Source organism: Aaosphaeria arxii (genome assembly GCF_010015735.1).
Source record: "Aaosphaeria arxii CBS 175.79 unplaced genomic scaffold BU24scaffold_3, whole genome shotgun sequence".
Taxonomy (NCBI): Eukaryota; Fungi; Ascomycota; class Dothideomycetes; order Pleosporales; genus Aaosphaeria; species Aaosphaeria arxii.
Window position 1 is genome coordinate 116,681 of NW_022983476.1, and position 16,039 is coordinate 132,719.

Sequence of the window (16,039 nt, forward strand, 5' to 3'; positions counted from 1 at the left end):
TCTTGAGTGTCTTCTCCCTCTTGAGTGTCTTCTCCCTCTTGAGTGTCTTCTCCCTCTTGAGTGACTTCTCCCTGGGGCGTGGTTTGGGGTTGTGTGTGACCTGCGCAGATAGAGAGCAGATCTGGGAACACCCTCACTATCTGTGAAATTGGTTCTGAATAGTTCATGTCTTCGGCGAGACGGAAATTCGAAGACTTGAGGCATCGTTGGCAGAAGAAGTGGGTTGAATGTACGTGTGAGAAGGGAATGGATGCGATGCCTGGGACCGTAGACTGAGTACGACCAGGGAAGATGTAGGTTGCTGAGCAGCAGGAAAGGTTGTGCTGATATTGTCTGCGATCAGAGTAGATATGGAATATCGACGAAGGACGATTTGATATCGAAAGAAGTTGTTCGGAAGGGAAATCTGACGACCAGACGCAGTATTTATGCTCCCCTCAGCATCGCTGCATTGCTGCTCATCCGGCCTATGCGTGAAAACAAATTTCATCGTGTCTTTGAAGTGTGCAAACCTACATTGTCTCTGAAGAATGCAAACCTGCACCTCCTCATGCGAAGCATCTATGCGCACAGGCGCGAAGCTAAAGACTGCATCGGACTGACATTTGTCTGGATAGGACGCCTAGCACGGTCGGAACGTGGCTCCGCGCACAATCGATCACAACGATTGGCCCATTCGCTTCGGAAAGATCCGACCGCAAAAGAAATGTGAATGTCTCGCAAGTTGTGTCGAGCAAATACCCTGTGGCGCAGACGTCCCAGAGATTGGACCATGCAGCAAGCCGCCATGCACACCCTATCAGGCGGACATGCAACGCAACAAAGAACTGCGCAAGACGTGCACTCTAGCGGCCACCACCACCATCATCATCATGGCGAGAACCGCACAGCAAACAATGTCCATCCCCACCGCCTCTTCTCAGGCACTGGAAGCGATGAGGTTGTCGCCCAAACCTGGCCAGCTCACCGCAACCCCGCCACCCATCCCGTCTATCAAAACAAACTCTCCCGGTCTCTCTCCCCATTCGCCGGGTTTGAGACAGAGGGAAGCCCACGCCCAAACAACGTCACGCACACGTGCTGGCACGGGCTTCCTCACCCCGCTACCCCTTTTCCTTGCTCATGCACCAAGCCGCACGTCATTCAGAAGTGGTGCAGGCTGCAGGGCAGATAGAGTGGAGGCGTGAATGTCGCGCTGTGGCCTATTCCCATTGTGGAAACGACCAAGAACAGCTACCATTCAGGCGGTATTCGCTTATTTAAAACCCATGGCGAAGTACTAGTAGAAGGGTACCGCCCGTAGGATTGAAGGGCCGGTGAGCGTGGGGGCGGCGGGCCAGTCCGTCGTGGGAACTGCATGATGGCCGGTTGGTTGGTGCGAATTGGGACATTTGCGCCCGGTCCAAAGGGGTACGATGACTGCATGTTTGACTGGTGTGTTGAGATATAACAAGGAACGGGGCTGGACAGGACAAGAGGTGACGGAAAGGAGTAGAGCGGACCGAAACAGAACAGAACAGAACCAAACAGACCAGGACAGGACACAGTAGACCGCAACAGAGTAAGGGAACGGAATTAGAACAGAACCAAACAGAGCAAGGGCACGGAACATGAAGAGAACCAAACAGAGCAAGGGCACGGAACATGAACAGAACCAACAGACCAAGATAGAACGCAGCAGACCGCAACAGACTAAGGGTACGGAGCTTGAACAGAGCCAAACAGACTAAGGGCACGGAACATGAACAGAACCAAACAGACCAAGATAGAACGCAGCAGACCGCCACAGAGTCAGGGGACAGGACCAGAGCCGAGCGAAGCAGAATGGAACAAGAGCCGACCCAACCGAACAGAGCAAAACCAAGCGGACTGAAACAAACCTGTCTATACCGGAACGGAACGACGGCACTGACAGGACAGCAGCACGAAGCGGGTCGGCACAGAACGGGACGGGATGGAATAGGACAGGACAAGACAGGATTGAACATCCCCCAAACCATGGCCCCAAGAAATCCAGCGACGAGAAAGGCACATCGCACAAGAAAGGGACAAGGAGAAGAAGAGAGGATAAGGCATGTGGTGTGCTTTCTCTCGCCGGGAAGACGTGTTTGGGAAGATGAGTTCGACGGTTGGGCGTGGATTGGGTTGGATTATTGAGTCACTCACGCCATTTGCATGTTTTGATATTCATTGGAAAAGAACAGATAACTTTCCATTGTACCGTACCGGCGCTATGCATGCATGTGACAGTGGTGTGGTAAGTACATGAAGTGTGAGTGACGGAAAGGAAGAAGACGAGAGAGAGATAGAAAAAGAAAAGAAAACGCCCGGGATATCAACAATCCAGATGTACATACATAGTGTCATCCATGCATTCTTTTCCAGGGGGGATGCTCCGGCTTTGCGAACATCCAAAGGAAGATAAATGTCTAAAAGCGGTGGTCCATGTACGAATGTCGTCGAAGTAAACTTTGGCCCCCTGGTTCTGGCATCACGTGAGTGCGCGACGACGCTGGGTGGAGTGACCACGAGAGCAAGCAACAGAAAATGATGGTGAAGGTTCGTTCAATTAAACTTTTTTTCTTGTTCCTCGCTTGTTCAGTATCGACGGGCAAGGCCAGATCGGCCGACTTCCGATCGCTTGGTTGGCCTCGCTTCCTCCTCGCTCTCGGAACCGTTGCCTACTTCGTCAAAGTCGTCGCTCATTGGCTCGGACATATCGTCGCCCGTGTCGTTGTCAGTCTCTGAGGCCTCGTCGTCGAACATGTTATCAGAGTCCTCGCTGCCCTCGTCGGAATCTTCGTTGACCTCCATGGTGGTCGGCATCTCGTCGTCCGAACTGCCTTCCTCGTCGTCGGACGCCTGCCTTGCTCGTTTCCGCAGGCCTGCGACGCCAGTCTCGCTGTCTGCGTCGGAATCCTCGTCCTCGTCTGCCGATGAGATGTCGTCCTCGCCCTCGACGTAGATCACGGCCTCCTCTTCATCGTCAAACGCAGCCCTCCTCTGGTTCCTTCTCCTCAACTCCAACTGCGCCTGGAGCATGTCGAGACGGCCTTTTAGGGAGAGAAGAGGCTGCAATCCCGAGGCGCGCTCCTTGAGAACTTTGTTCAATGTCGCAAGCTGTTTGACGAGCTGGGGCTGGCTGGCAAGATAGCCACCGTGGGCTGCAAGGGACCACTGCACCCACACCATCAGTGAACCTGCCCTGCCCGGCTTCTTGTGCAATCGCTCAGCGAGCTTCTGGAGGAGATTGCCGACGAGAGGAGAGGGGAGTCGCTCGACGGTGGCGTAGATGGTGTCGATGTCAATGGTCTTCAGGCACGAATCCAATAGATCTTGGTCGTTCGTCCGGAGCGCCTGGGTGAGCACTGTGCCGAGCGACGAGGCGTTCGGGGTGGTGAGAGGTCGGTTTCTAGCTGTTGCCAACGCTTGCGATGCGTCGAGGCCGTCGAATGCACCCTCGACATCGACAATCTGGGGCGCGCGAGTGGACTCAGGCTCCTGTGCTTGCAGCTTCTCTCCGAAGGTCAACTCCTCATCCGCGTCCATCGCATCATCCTCCCCATCCTCCGCTGTTCCGTTTGCGAGGGCCTTGACCGCGGCTCCCTTCTTCTGTGCAGCAGACGTGTCCTCCTCTTCCTCATCCTCTCCAGATTCGTATTCGCTCTCTTCCTCTGCGCTGCTTATCTCGATGACTTTGGGGGCATCTTGCATGTCGACATCCCCGTGGCCAGAGCGGCCTCCGCCGACGACGGTGGTTGCTTCCTCGACCCTTTCACTGCGGGACTTGTTCGAGGCGGCTGACTTGGCGGCGAGGGGACCCTTCTTGCTGGATTTGCCATTGATCAGGGACGAGAGGCCGTTGGGGCGGGACTGCGACAGCTTTGTCTTCTTTGCGGGAGGCATTGGATCGCTCCGGGCACGCGAGGCTACGGCAGCAGGCATTGGATGTGCATGCAATTTGGATCCGTGGAGGGGGAAGGTCGATTCCTTACGACAGAATGCACCGTAAATACTGTCCTCGCAATCGACGATGGTGGTGGAAGGTCCAGAGAAAGTGATTGAATGTTGGATGGTTGGACCCGGATTGAGGTGTTGCAAGTTGATGGCAGAGAAAAAAAATCAGAACTGCGAGTGGAGACGGCGGAGGCGCTCGGGCCAGGCGACCAGGGGGTACCCCAGTCGTTACCTCTAAGCGGGCGCGACAGATCGCATAATCATCCATGAGGGACGTTGTTGAAGGACGGAAGATAATTATAGCTTATGGCGATTGGAGAAGTCGGCGCACAGAGTATCAATTCAGATCAATGGAATAAGTAAGAAGATGCGCGATGGATATGATATTGTTACCATCTGGTGGTGGTTGAGCTGATGGATTGTGATGACTAGTCTTAGTAATGGCTGTATTTTTTGGATGGGCATGAATGTTACAGCTAGGGAAGGAAGGAAGGAACGGATGGTCGCAAAGTGTCGCAAGTCGAAGTGCAAGGGGTGAGGAGGAAAAGACGAGACTAGGAAGATATCATTTGCATTATTCTATTGGCATCAATCGTATGTACACCTCGATGATGAAGACGATGGAGATGATGACGAGGCATGATGAAGGGTAGTCGTGGTTGTTACAGCGAGTGGTGATGTACCACTTAGTACGGCGTGGGTGACTAACACAGGTATCTACAGAGAGAGAGTACATGTACTTGAACATGATGGAGGAAGCGGAGGGCTGTGATTGGTCCCAGAGGGCTAGTGTCAGTTCAGGGGGGTCTTGGCGTGGAAGGCGGGCGTCGGGACGTAAATAAAACGCAGCCGCCGCCCAACGGAACTTTTCACTCTCAGCGACGACCTGCTTGCTCCTGCTTGCTCCTGCTCTACTCGCTCTACTCCGTCTCCCTCACCCATTAACCCTCATTCACCGATCTACACTTCCCCCTACCAATCAACACGCGTCATTCCCCCTTCCCACTCCTACTACCCTAACATAATACTTTCCTCTTCCCTTTTTTATTTTATTTTCTTTCCTTTTCCTCTTCGTCCATCCAACCATCTCCCTCCCAATACGAATAAAAACAAACCCTCCTACTACTACCCCAACAACGTCAACCTTCCATCCATACTAAACGCGACAACGTCGATCTGGGGACCCGTTCACCGGGCGCATCGCATCATTGCATACGTCAAAACAATCCCCAATCCCAATCCCAATCCCAATCCCCATTGACCCATCCCGGTACCGTACCATAACATCACATCCAACCCGAGTCGCGGTCGCAGTCGCAATCCAAGTCGCAGCTACCTACCCTCCGGATCGCGCTAAATAATCATCGTCATCAACCGTCCTCCATTCCCTTCCTCCGCATCTGCTCTCCAATCGCGTCCTTTTGGTAGCAGTTCACAGGTCTGGTTCGGTCTCGTCTCGTCTCCCGTCTCGTAGCATCCCGGCCTCCGCCTGCACATACAAAAGGTACCGTGCACGCGCGCAACCTTGGTGTTTCGACCTCGTCTCCATCACCTCTCCATCTCTCTCCCAACATCACCTCTTGGCGTGCGCGTCGCGTGTACAGGTAGCTACCTAGCTGCCTCCATCAGGTAATCCTTCTACCTCGCCACCGTCTCCAGGCTCCCCGTCGCAAACGTCGACACTCGCGCGCGGAGTTAACCTCGCCGTCGCCGTTGCCGGTCGTATCCAAACAAACACCGTCGCATCATCGTTGGTGGATTGGCCGTCTCGTTTCTGACTCATCAACGCGCCTTCCCTTTGTCGCCGTCGCCATCGCCGCAGCCTCTACCGAGTCACGTGAGTTCCACCCCCAGCTTTCGCCCCTCCTTCCTCTGCCTATATAGGCTTCTGCCCCTCCGTACCTTTTTCGCGCACGCGCATTACCAATTCCACACCCAACAATCACCTTGCGCCCTCGAAACTTTCATCACAACCATCACCTCCGCGACCTCCGGAGTGTCGCACCATCGATCTCCCCAATTCTGCCTCATTATTCAATACGCACCAGCACGGAGCACCCAGACAATTGCTGAATGGGCCGCGCGCAGTGCCAATCATAGCCCAGCCGCTAATCCAACCGCAGACCGGTGTGTACGCTCGGTGCAGAACCATCCTCACCTCTACACGCGACCAACGATCCCTTGACTTTCATGGCCTTATGGCAGTAATGACATCATCTGTCGACAAAGTCAACCTTGATCTCAAGGCGACATCGTATCCGTCGACAGACGCCATGGCCCTGGACAATGAGACGAACGGGTAAGTGTCGCCTTCACCTCTTCCATCTCCATTCACCAGCCAGCACTGGCTAACACAATCAATCGCAGCGTCCATGACGTTCTGTTCGACGAACCCGAGACTCGCCCTGTGGAAGAATCCACAAAACCCGCCGATGAATCTGTACCACAAGCTGCCGTGAATGGCAACCACGATGCGACCGCTTCAGACGTAGCAACCACAGAGCCGGTCAAGACGGAAACGCAAACGGAAGCGTCGGATAACATTGCAGAGCCTCCCGCAGGAGTTGACGCTTCAGCATCCCTACTCCCCGACAGCCAAACGGAGGTCAAGCCTCTGCTGAATGATCCCGAAGTAGCTACAACAGTCCCTCTCGCGGTTGAAGCTCCTGTGTCAGATGTGAGAGACGAAGCCGGCCCAGAACCCGCGACACAAACAACAGAATCCGTTGCCACCACACAATCAACAGGTGGAAGCACACAGCAAGTACCCGAGACACAACTCCCAGAAGCCACAATCACGCCGGATTCCATGGAAACTTCTCAGGAAGCAGCTCCCCAGGACATTCCCGCATCTTCAGTTGAGAGCGCACCCACCAAACCCATGACCGAGCTTTCCATCCAGACAGAACCCGCTGCGCCCACTGGTGACTTGGAAATGGAAGATGCGCCGATATCTGGAAAGGTCCGATCTCGTGAGGAGGACGACGAGGATGGCGCGCCAGATGCCAAGCGCACGAGGACTGAAGCGGAGGGCACTGAATTCAAGGTGCCAGAGGTCCCAGTCCACACAGAGCAGACCAACGGTGACGGCGCTGCTCCAGTGACTGCACCTGCACCTGCCCCTACGCCTGCGGCTGTCCCCCAACCACAAGGCGTGACGGTTGATGTTCAGTCGGCTGTCGACGCGGCTGATTGGCCTCTTGACCCCCTCACGACCGCACAAAATAATTTCTTGAGAGAACGAATCCGGAACACGAAGAAGATCAAGGTCGCTGGTGCTTTCAAGGAGCCTGTGAATGCGGACTTGTTGAACATTCCAAATTACCCGCTGATCGTCAAAAATCCTATGGATCTCGGAACCATGGAGACCAAGTTGAAGGAGAACCGATATCCCTCCCTGCGCAGCTTCATGGAGGATTTGGATCTCATCGTCAACAACACATTGGCCTTCAACGGCAAGGAACATCCCGTCACGCAAGCAGGCTACAACATGCGAGCGTACTTCTTGAAGGGAATGAACAAGATGCCCAAGATAGGCGTGGCAGAGCCCATCAAGCAGCCCAAGCCGAAGAAGGTCTCCACCTCAAGCGCCAGCAAGCCGCGTCGGGAGTCAAGGGGTCCTTCTGCTCCATCGCCCACCGCCCCTGCGCCCACGGCAGTGTCACCTTCAGCCACGGCGTGGCCACTGAAGCCGGATGGCACTCCAGTGGTGAGGAGAGATTCAACAACCGCCGATGGTCGGCCGAAGCGCGAAGTACGGCAGCCTCCTTCCAAGGATCTTCCCTACAACAGCGCCAAGCCCAAGAAGAAGAAGTACCAGCAAGAGCTCAAGTTCTGTGAGAGCATCATCACGGAGCTCATGAAGCAGAAGTACTGGAAGTTCTCCGCACCCTTCTTGGCACCGGTCGACCCTGTCGCTCTGAGGATTCCCTCGTACTGGACCATCATCAAGAAGCCCATGGACTTTGGAACCATCGAGAAGAATCTCAAGGATGGACAGTACCAAAGCGCCAAAGACTTCTACAACGACGCAAAGCTGGTCTTCCACAACTGCTACAAGTTCAATCCCGAAGGCGATGAAGTCAACAGGATGGGCAAGCAGATGAACGACCTCTTCGACCGACTCTGGAAGGAAAAGGCAGATTGGCTCGCTCAACACGCGCCCGAGCCGCATTCCGGTGCCGTGTACTCCGAGGAGGAGGAGGAAGAAGAGGAAGAGGAGGAGGAGATCGACCCCGCCCAGGCACAGATCCTCGCCATCCAAGAACAGATTGCCAAGCTCAACGAGACGGCACAAAGCTTGTTGCAGCAACAGCAGCACAAGCGGCCATCTCCCAAGGCTTCGTCCAAGAAGAAGGCTGCAAAGGTCCCGGGCAAGAAGAAGACTCCTCTCGCCGTGCCTCCCCCTCCGAAGACGGCCAAGTCCAAGCCGAAGGTCAAGGCTCCGGCTCCTCTGTCTTTCGCGCAGAAACAGGAGATCTCCGAGGGCATCAGCACCTTGGGCGACGCAGAGATGCGAAAGGCTGTCCAGATCATCCGCAACGGCTGTCCACATCTGGCACACGTTAACGACGAAGAGATGGAACTCGACATGGACGAGATTGGCGATGACACGCTCCGCGAACTGTTCAAGTTCATCAAGCAAGTCAAGGGACCCAAGCATGCCTCCGTCGACGAGGAGTATGAGCCCCAGCGCGTCCAGAAGACCACGACCGCCTCCAGGCCCAAGAAGAACAAGCCGATGGGCAAGCAGGAACAGGAGGACAGCATCAAGAAGATCCAGGATCAGCTGAAACACTTCAACGAAGCAAGCGGCTCAGGATCTAGTCAATCACCGCCTGCAAATCATGACGAATCCAGCGATGACGAGAGCAGTGGCTCCGAGAGTGAAGAGGAATGAACGTGTTTCTCCACGATGCCGTAATGACTATTTTCGCTTCTTTGGTGCGGTCTCCCTCGATGCCGGTCGCTGGGGTGGGTGTCCGTCGGCGGCACTGACGCTTGGGATTTTGATGGATAGCTTTCTCCTGGGCATAGATATGCCGTATGCTTTTTTCTCCTCTTTTGGGTGCACGTCTGGTGGCCTCGGCCCTCTGTGGCAGGCTGCCGAATTTTTTGATCGGGTGCAGACACGGAGACCTATGCACTAGTCAGCTGAAGGTGCGCGAGAACGGCACACCTACCTGAAAGCATCTGGTGCCTCGGTGCCCGCCTATCAATTGTATAGTATTGCTTCTTACCACCTGATTTGTCCTGTGCTTTTTCCTTTGCTATGGTTAGATGAAGGTATCTCCTTGAATGTACCAGCACCGGCAACGGCTATGAATGACGAGGCTGCGTTTGATCCATGTCTGCTTCAGGAGCAGACGCCAGCGGTGATGGGCAACGACGGCTCCGAATGAGAAATGGAAGACGACCTCCCTGCTTCTCATCTGTACACTAGGCTGCTGCATTGGCCGGCCGACAGGACGGCGATGTGGAGGAATAATCGAAAACTGTAGTTATACCTTCATGGCCATTTTCCGCCGTAAGTGGCAGTCGTGATGTTTAATCGTGATCCCGTGATGAATGAAGCACGCTTGTAAATGCATGCGGGTCTAGCTGCCAGCACGGTGTGCATAGTTGATGTATGTGCCTAGGACACGAGTTGTTAGCTCATGCGAGAGATTTCTGATCCCCTGAGGGCCGGTAGGTGGCAAACCGTGTGAATATTTTCTTTCGTCTTTCAACAACGATCGATATCATGTACTGTCTTGCGGCAATCTCGCCAGACTTGGGCTGATATAGATAGACCTTTTGCTAGATATAATTCAGGAGATGTCTGAGTGAAACTGCAAGTTGAAGCTGTCCAGATGTGTGAGAAGCTATAATAAAGGAGTAGAATGTGTAAAAGAAGAGAAGAGGGGGAGAAGAGATTCATTGAAATAGGGACGTCAGAAGGTTCGTTCGTTGTGGAGAGCCAGCCATGCCATGCCAGTGCCATGGTCGATGAAGGAGGGTGGGCGCGTGCAATGATTGGCTGGAGTCGGCAATTCCCTGAGCTCCCCCCGGTTCGCGAAAACTAATACTACGAGTTCACTCGTTACTACAACAGAGGGAGAGCAACGCAAAGAAAGCAACACCAAACAACTCCATCCACCCCGACACCACCCACCCTTCCACGACGCAAACGTCCCCTCCGACCCATCCCCAATCACACATTGCCATCAGCATCCATTCGACACAAGACATTGACGGTTCGCGACACCCATTCACAGCACAGCGCAGCGCAACGCAACCATGGCGGCAGCCGTCCCCATCAGCGAAGTCAAGGGCAACACGCGCGAGAACCGGACCGCCGCGCACTCCCACATCAAGGGACTCGGCGTCGACAATGAGGGTCGCGCAAAGCCCGCGGATAAGGGCTTCGTCGGCCAGGTCGCAGCTCGAGAGGTAAAGCATCCCCCACCGCGGACGGGTCTGACATTCAGCATGGAACGCATTGGCTAACGCATCATCTTCTCCGTCGCCGTCTCGCAGGCCTGCAGCTTAGTGGTATCGCTCGTGCAAGCGAAGAAGATGTCCGGCCGGGCCGTCCTGCTCGCGGGCGGGCCTGGGACCGGAAAGACGGCGCTCGCGCTCGCGGTGAGCCAGGAGCTGGGATCGAAGGTGCCGTTCTGCCCGATCGTCGGCAGCGAGATATACTCTGCGGAGGTGAAGAAGACGGAGGCGCTGATGGAGAACTTCCGGCGGGCGATCGGGCTGCGCGTCAAGGAGACCAAGGAGGTGTACGAGGGCGAGGTCATGGAGCTGACGCCCGAGGAGGCGGAGAACCCGCTCGGCGGCTACGGCCGCACCATCTCCCACCTGCTCATCACGCTCAAGTCGGCAAAGGGCACCAAGAAGCTCAGGCTCGACCCTTCGATATACGAGGCCATCCAGAAGGAGAGGGTCCGTCTAGGCGATGTCATCTACATCGAGGCCAACACGGGCGCCGTCAAGCGCGTGGGAAGGTCCGACGCGTACGCCACAGAGTTCGATCTCGAGGCCGAGGAGTACGTTCCCATTCCGAAGGGTGATGTGCACAAGAAGAAGGAGATCGTGCAGGACGTCACGTTGCATGACTTGGACGTTGCGAATGCCAGGCCTCAAGGCGGCCAGGACATCATGAGCATGATGGGCCAGCTGATGAAGCCTAAGAAGACGGAGATCACGGAGAAGTTGAGGCTGGAGATCAACAAGGTGGTCAACAAGTACATCGACCAGGGCGTTGCAGATCTCGTGCCTGGTGTTTTGTTCATCGACGAGGTGGGTTCATAAAATACATCGACGATACGCGTCCAGCTAACATGATTAAACCAGGTCCACATGCTCGACCTTGAAGCGTTCACCTTCCTCAACCGTGCCTTGGAGTCTCCTCTCTCCCCGCTCGTCATCCTGGCCTCGAATCGCGGCCTCACCCACATCCGTGGAGGCGAGAACCTTCCACCGTCGGCGCACGGCATCCCCTCGGATCTCCTCGCCCGTCTGCTCATCATCCCCACGCACCCCTACACTCCCCAGGAGATCAACTCCATCATCAGCACCCGCGTTAAGACCGAGGGTCTCGCTGTGTCGCCGGAGGCAATCGACAAGGTCAGCCAGCTGGGCGAGAAGGTCAGTCTCCGCTACGCACTGCAGCTGCTCGCGCCGGCCAGCGTGCTCGCCAAGGTCAACGGCAGGGAGAACGGCCAGGTCCAGATCGACGACGTCAACGAGTGCGAGGGACTGTTCCTGGACGCCAGGAGGAGCGCGCAGAACCTGGCTACCACCAAGGGATTCATCGCATAGATTCAGAAAAGTGGGATGGAGGAAACGTTCGAGAGTGTCTGTCTGTTCTGTACGATAAAAACAGGCGTTTTTATTTTCCAACTGATGAAATGCAAAGGGTTGGGGGCGTGTAGAACGTGTGTGTTTTTGTCTTTTCCTTAATTTATCTGGAGGAGTGACGTCCTCTGCTATGGTGGTATGGGTATGGTAGAAAATAATGCGACATCTTGAAGTATTCGAAATGTATTTCCACGTGACTTGAATGTGCTGTATGATTTATTCTATTTTAAATGAAAAGTATGGTATGTATGGATGGGTTCGAGAATTATATGTTGGGCATTCCCGCCATTGCTCCGATTGGCCCCGCAAGCCGCGCTTCTAGAATCCGAGGCGACATCATAAATCCAACGTCACGCCTCGACCATTTCGCCATCACCAATTCACAAACCCCAACATCCAATTCCAAAGGACACACACACTACCGTCTTTCAAGAACCACACCTCTCAAACAAATCAAAATGCGCTCCGCACTCCGCCTCTCGCGCCTCCACCACGCAGTCTCACACCCCGCCCGCCGCTTCCTATCCACAACCTCACAACGCACATCCGCCTCTTCATCCTCATCCTCCTCCCCATCCTCACCATTCGCATCCGGCCCCTCACCACCCCGCCTCCCAAAAGAAGAACAAGAGCTCTTCGAAAAACTCCAGCGACAATCCACAGGCGCATTCAGCAACCCTCAACCCTCCACCCCCTCTTCCTCCTCAAGCACAACCACCTCACCGCGCTTCCAAATCAACCAATCCCCGGACTCCGACTCGACACCAGAACAAATAGAAGCGGAACCAGGCGTGGTAGAAGTAGAGGAGGGCGACGAGTTACACCCGCACATGCGCCGCGGCGCGCCGCCGGAGTTCGAGGGCGACGTCAATCCGAAGACGGGGGAGGTGGGCGGGCCGAAGAACGAGCCGTTGAGGTGGGGGAGTGCGGGGGATTGGAGTTTCAATGGAAGGGTCACGGATTTTTAGAGGTTGTTTTGGGGAGGGATTGAATGGGGGGAATGGGGGGAATGGGCGGGGGGGTTGTACGATATATGATGGAGCGGGAGTTTGCGTGGGAAAGCCGAGCATGAACGAAGCAGAACATAGAAGAATAGAATAAAGGAATTGAACGATATATGTAGAATTGTGGCTGGTGCGACGATGGCGGTGATGTCTCATGTTTATATTGACGACATAGTAGTTCTTCTACTGTGGAAATAGAAGAGATTGATTTGGTATGATTTGATCTGATTTAATTTGGTATGATATTATTTGACTTGGTTTTTGTTTGGTTTGATTTCATTCCACTTCATATCATTTATCGAGGAACGAATTAACTCAGAAACCCTGACATTAAAGCAAAATCTACCACATAACATTTCATTTAGCGATATAACATACATAAAATCTTAATTTTTTTTTTTTGAAAAGCACAAAATAAAGATAGTGTGGATTACGAGCGCCCACCCTGCAAGCAAAGCCGCGGTGAATGAGTTAATTAGCCACGAACTGGACTTATATCCCACGACCACCAAAATCATGCCCTGCCCCGTCTAAGAGCAAGAACGAGTCGTTACGACTATACACTTTAATCCCATACATATTTAAGGGCCAAGTGATGCGCAATTAACAACATAGCAGTGCTCCAATGACCAGCTATGGCGGAGGAAGATACAAGTCGACGCTCTTAGTTGACTCGTCCGAAGCGATGACTTCCAAAAATCTACATCACATGAACATGGCCAATCGGGTCTTATTACCCACCTAGACGAGACCAATATTTTTAAAATTGCTTCCAGACTCCATCTCACTGGGAATGCGAAAACAGAAAAGCCGCGAGGAGACGGACAGACGCGTCAGGCGATTGTTGAACGGGGATGACCGACCGAGTGGCAAGAAGTTCATAGAGTCCGAAAGATGGTCTCGACTCGCTACAATTGATGTCATAAGGAAGTGATCTGCAGCAGTGCAGATAGTGTACCGGTTCTTCGATGCTACTTTGTGAGTTGAGTTGAAGGCAATTGATGGATTGAGAGCAATTGCAGCGACGTGGGATATCGATGGTAGCAGAGCAATGAAAACTGTTCAATTGCATGATAGATACTCGTTTCAGGGCGCAATATGGTAGTTCTGAATCGCCATTCGCATAAGGTGAAGTCGAGAGAATGGTCGGTCTGAACTGCCGAGCCAATCGCAAACCCTGATGCATGCCAGGAACCGGTATAACGAATTCGCCACCATCCGGGGCACTCTGGCAATTGGAAAAGTATATCTTGGGAGCCCACGATGAATTCACTCCATTGTTACTCGGGTAGGAATCAGAAATGCTGAAAAATGCATCGATATCGTGGCTGCTTCCCCCAAATGCGCCAGACAGCGGAACGTCGAGTGTCATTCCGCATTCCACCAAGAATGAGTTCACCAAGCATCATGATTGGACACAGCACGTGCTCAGTGGGATCCGAGACTTTCTACATGTCCTGTCGCCAGAGGGTACGATACTCCATGCGTCGTCGTCGAGCAAGCACGTCGTCGGGTACGAGCCTACTCGGCTCCTGGGCCGTTCCGTCGGGGAACTCATCCACCCTGAGGATTTCCACATGTTCACCAAGGACTTCCACGAATCGATCCTGTACGGCAGTGTCTTCCGGTCCATATATCGGTTCCGCAGCGCAGAGCATGGATGGATCATACTCGATGCGCGAGGCCGCCCGTACTGGGCAGACGGTCCCAACCAGGTGACTTGCCCTTCGACGATAGCAGCGAAACGGCAACTGGTCATCACGGCTCGTCCGTATCTTACCAAGGCGGGTGTTCTGGCGGATTCGTTCGTGGAGCAGGAGATCCTGCAAGAGCGCCTCACGAGACAGATCGAGGAACTGAGGGGTGAAGAGCACGAAGAAGAGAGCGAAGAGGAGGAAGAGGAATCGCAATGGGCGAGGGAAGGAGATATGTCGTCGAATGCCTCGGTGATACGGTTCCGGTCGGGAGAAGAGATATGGGCTGCAACGCCGTCATCGATGAGTGTGGCTTCACATCGACTGTCTCCGGGTCCATATAATGCCGCCCATGATGAATGCTCTCCAGTTTCAAATCCACCGGGGCGTTTCGGACAGGAGACCAACAGCCACAGCTACATCCAAAAGAAGCAGTCGAGAGAAACAACCACCGCGACGAGCAATCCCATGATCGGTGATGCTGGCATCCCGATAGCCAACCCCAACAAAGTCCGGACATCTTCGAAACCCTGGATAAAGAAGCCGAGGAGATGCAGTGAATCCAAGAAGGAGCTGCATATTTGCTTGTTCTGCAGCACGATAGAGTCTCCGGAATGGAGAAAGGGTCCCAATGGACAGAAGACGCTTTGCAATGCGTGCGGATGTGAGTCTCCTGCGATCGAGAGTTCGTGTATGGTTTTGCTAATGGTGTCAGTGCGCTGGTCCAAGGCGATGAGGAAGTCTAGTCTCACGAGCAAGGGAGAGACGGGTACCGTTTCCTCGATAACGTCTGTTTGAGGTTTGGAGATGCAGTGAGGGAAAAATTGGAGATGATCCTTCTACCCCAATTGTCTCTTCCAGTATTGCATGATGAGCGAGTATATAGATAATGGCTCTCTCTTCCTCGAGTAGAACATTATCCGGCCGCACACTAATATGCTGAGTACCGGGCAGATGATATTTAGTTGAGATACCCAAGAAAATACATAATTCTGCATTTTTCTCCATTTCGAACATGACATAATATTGTCAGGGGTTATCTTCAATCTAACAGCCCTGACGTATCTCTGAGCCCTGCAAATTCAATGAAAAAGTGTCGTGTAAAGAACAAAGGTAAGGGTTGAGTCGATTCAGATTTGGCAAGGCTACTCTGAGGCTTACTGGAAGCAAGATGATACCTTCTGATGAGGAATCAATAATTTCGGGATAGCACGGCGTACGTGAGAACTCAAAGTCAACGTCATAAGTACTTGCCGAATAGACGGTCTTCGAGCCATTGCACTATATTTTATTAACATGGTAGATGTTTATCTTACACGTTACGACGAAGAAGAATAACCATCTACCATAATAATTGTTCGTCCGATATGAATTACTTTGTACTGCGTAGTTCATTACCTCTTAATCCTCCCAATAATACAAAATAGAATCATAATGACTTTCTCAAAATGAACTTCCAGTCCACCATTCCTTCGGACTACAATCTCAGTCCGCGGAAACCAAGACATGAGTGAGTACCGCATATACACACGCATG

General features: G+C 53.5%; 7 protein-coding genes across 7 annotated transcripts; 5 read left to right on the forward strand and 2 right to left on the reverse strand.

Annotated features, from left to right (window-relative positions):
* Nucleotides 1-809: 809 nt before the first annotated feature.
* BU24DRAFT_406954 (uncharacterized protein) lies at nucleotides 810-1,187 on the forward strand (the record flags this gene model as incomplete). The annotated part of the gene is made up of 1 exon (XM_033525786.1): nucleotides 810-1,187. One exon carries the CDS (start codon nucleotides 810-812, stop codon nucleotides 1,185-1,187), a length of 378 nt encoding a protein of 125 aa, XP_033385193.1.
* Nucleotides 1,188-1,217: 30 nt separating this feature from the next.
* On the reverse strand, nucleotides 1,218-2,245 carry BU24DRAFT_139751 (uncharacterized protein). Its single transcript, XM_033521115.1, has one exon. The coding sequence runs from the start codon at nucleotides 1,998-2,000 to the stop codon at nucleotides 1,260-1,262; it is 741 nt and encodes a 246-aa protein (XP_033385194.1). The 5' UTR covers nucleotides 2,001-2,245; the 3' UTR covers nucleotides 1,218-1,259.
* Nucleotides 2,246-2,598: 353 nt separating this feature from the next.
* On the reverse strand, nucleotides 2,599-3,945 carry BU24DRAFT_345372 (NUC189-domain-containing protein; the record flags this gene model as incomplete). Its single annotated transcript, XM_033523443.1, has 1 exon — nucleotides 2,599-3,945. The coding sequence occupies one exon, from the start codon at nucleotides 3,943-3,945 to the stop codon at nucleotides 2,599-2,601; it is 1,347 nt and encodes a 448-aa protein (XP_033385195.1).
* A 2,210-nt stretch (nucleotides 3,946-6,155) lies between these two features.
* On the forward strand, nucleotides 6,156-8,857 carry BU24DRAFT_431803 (Bromodomain-containing protein; the record flags this gene model as incomplete). Its single annotated transcript, XM_033529891.1, has 2 exons — nucleotides 6,156-6,256; nucleotides 6,325-8,857. The coding sequence occupies 2 exons, from the start codon at nucleotides 6,156-6,158 to the stop codon at nucleotides 8,855-8,857; spliced, it is 2,634 nt and encodes an 877-aa protein (XP_033385196.1).
* Nucleotides 8,858-10,052: 1,195 nt separating this feature from the next.
* On the forward strand, nucleotides 10,053-11,983 carry BU24DRAFT_419909 (TIP49-domain-containing protein). Its single transcript, XM_033527334.1, has 3 exons — nucleotides 10,053-10,389; nucleotides 10,477-11,244; nucleotides 11,299-11,983. Exons 1-3 carry the CDS (start codon nucleotides 10,237-10,239, stop codon nucleotides 11,764-11,766), a joined length of 1,389 nt encoding a protein of 462 aa, XP_033385197.1. The 5' UTR covers nucleotides 10,053-10,236; the 3' UTR covers nucleotides 11,767-11,983.
* A 280-nt stretch (nucleotides 11,984-12,263) lies between these two features.
* BU24DRAFT_459977 (DUF1674-domain-containing protein) lies at nucleotides 12,264-12,773 on the forward strand (the record flags this gene model as incomplete). Its single annotated transcript, XM_033531780.1, has 1 exon — nucleotides 12,264-12,773. One exon carries the CDS (start codon nucleotides 12,264-12,266, stop codon nucleotides 12,771-12,773), a length of 510 nt encoding a protein of 169 aa, XP_033385198.1.
* Nucleotides 12,774-14,110: 1,337 nt separating this feature from the next.
* BU24DRAFT_459978 (uncharacterized protein) lies at nucleotides 14,111-15,301 on the forward strand (the record flags this gene model as incomplete). Its single annotated transcript, XM_033531781.1, has 2 exons — nucleotides 14,111-15,167; nucleotides 15,219-15,301. The coding sequence occupies 2 exons, from the start codon at nucleotides 14,111-14,113 to the stop codon at nucleotides 15,299-15,301; spliced, it is 1,140 nt and encodes a 379-aa protein (XP_033385199.1).
* Between the last annotated feature and the right edge of the window lie 738 nt (nucleotides 15,302-16,039).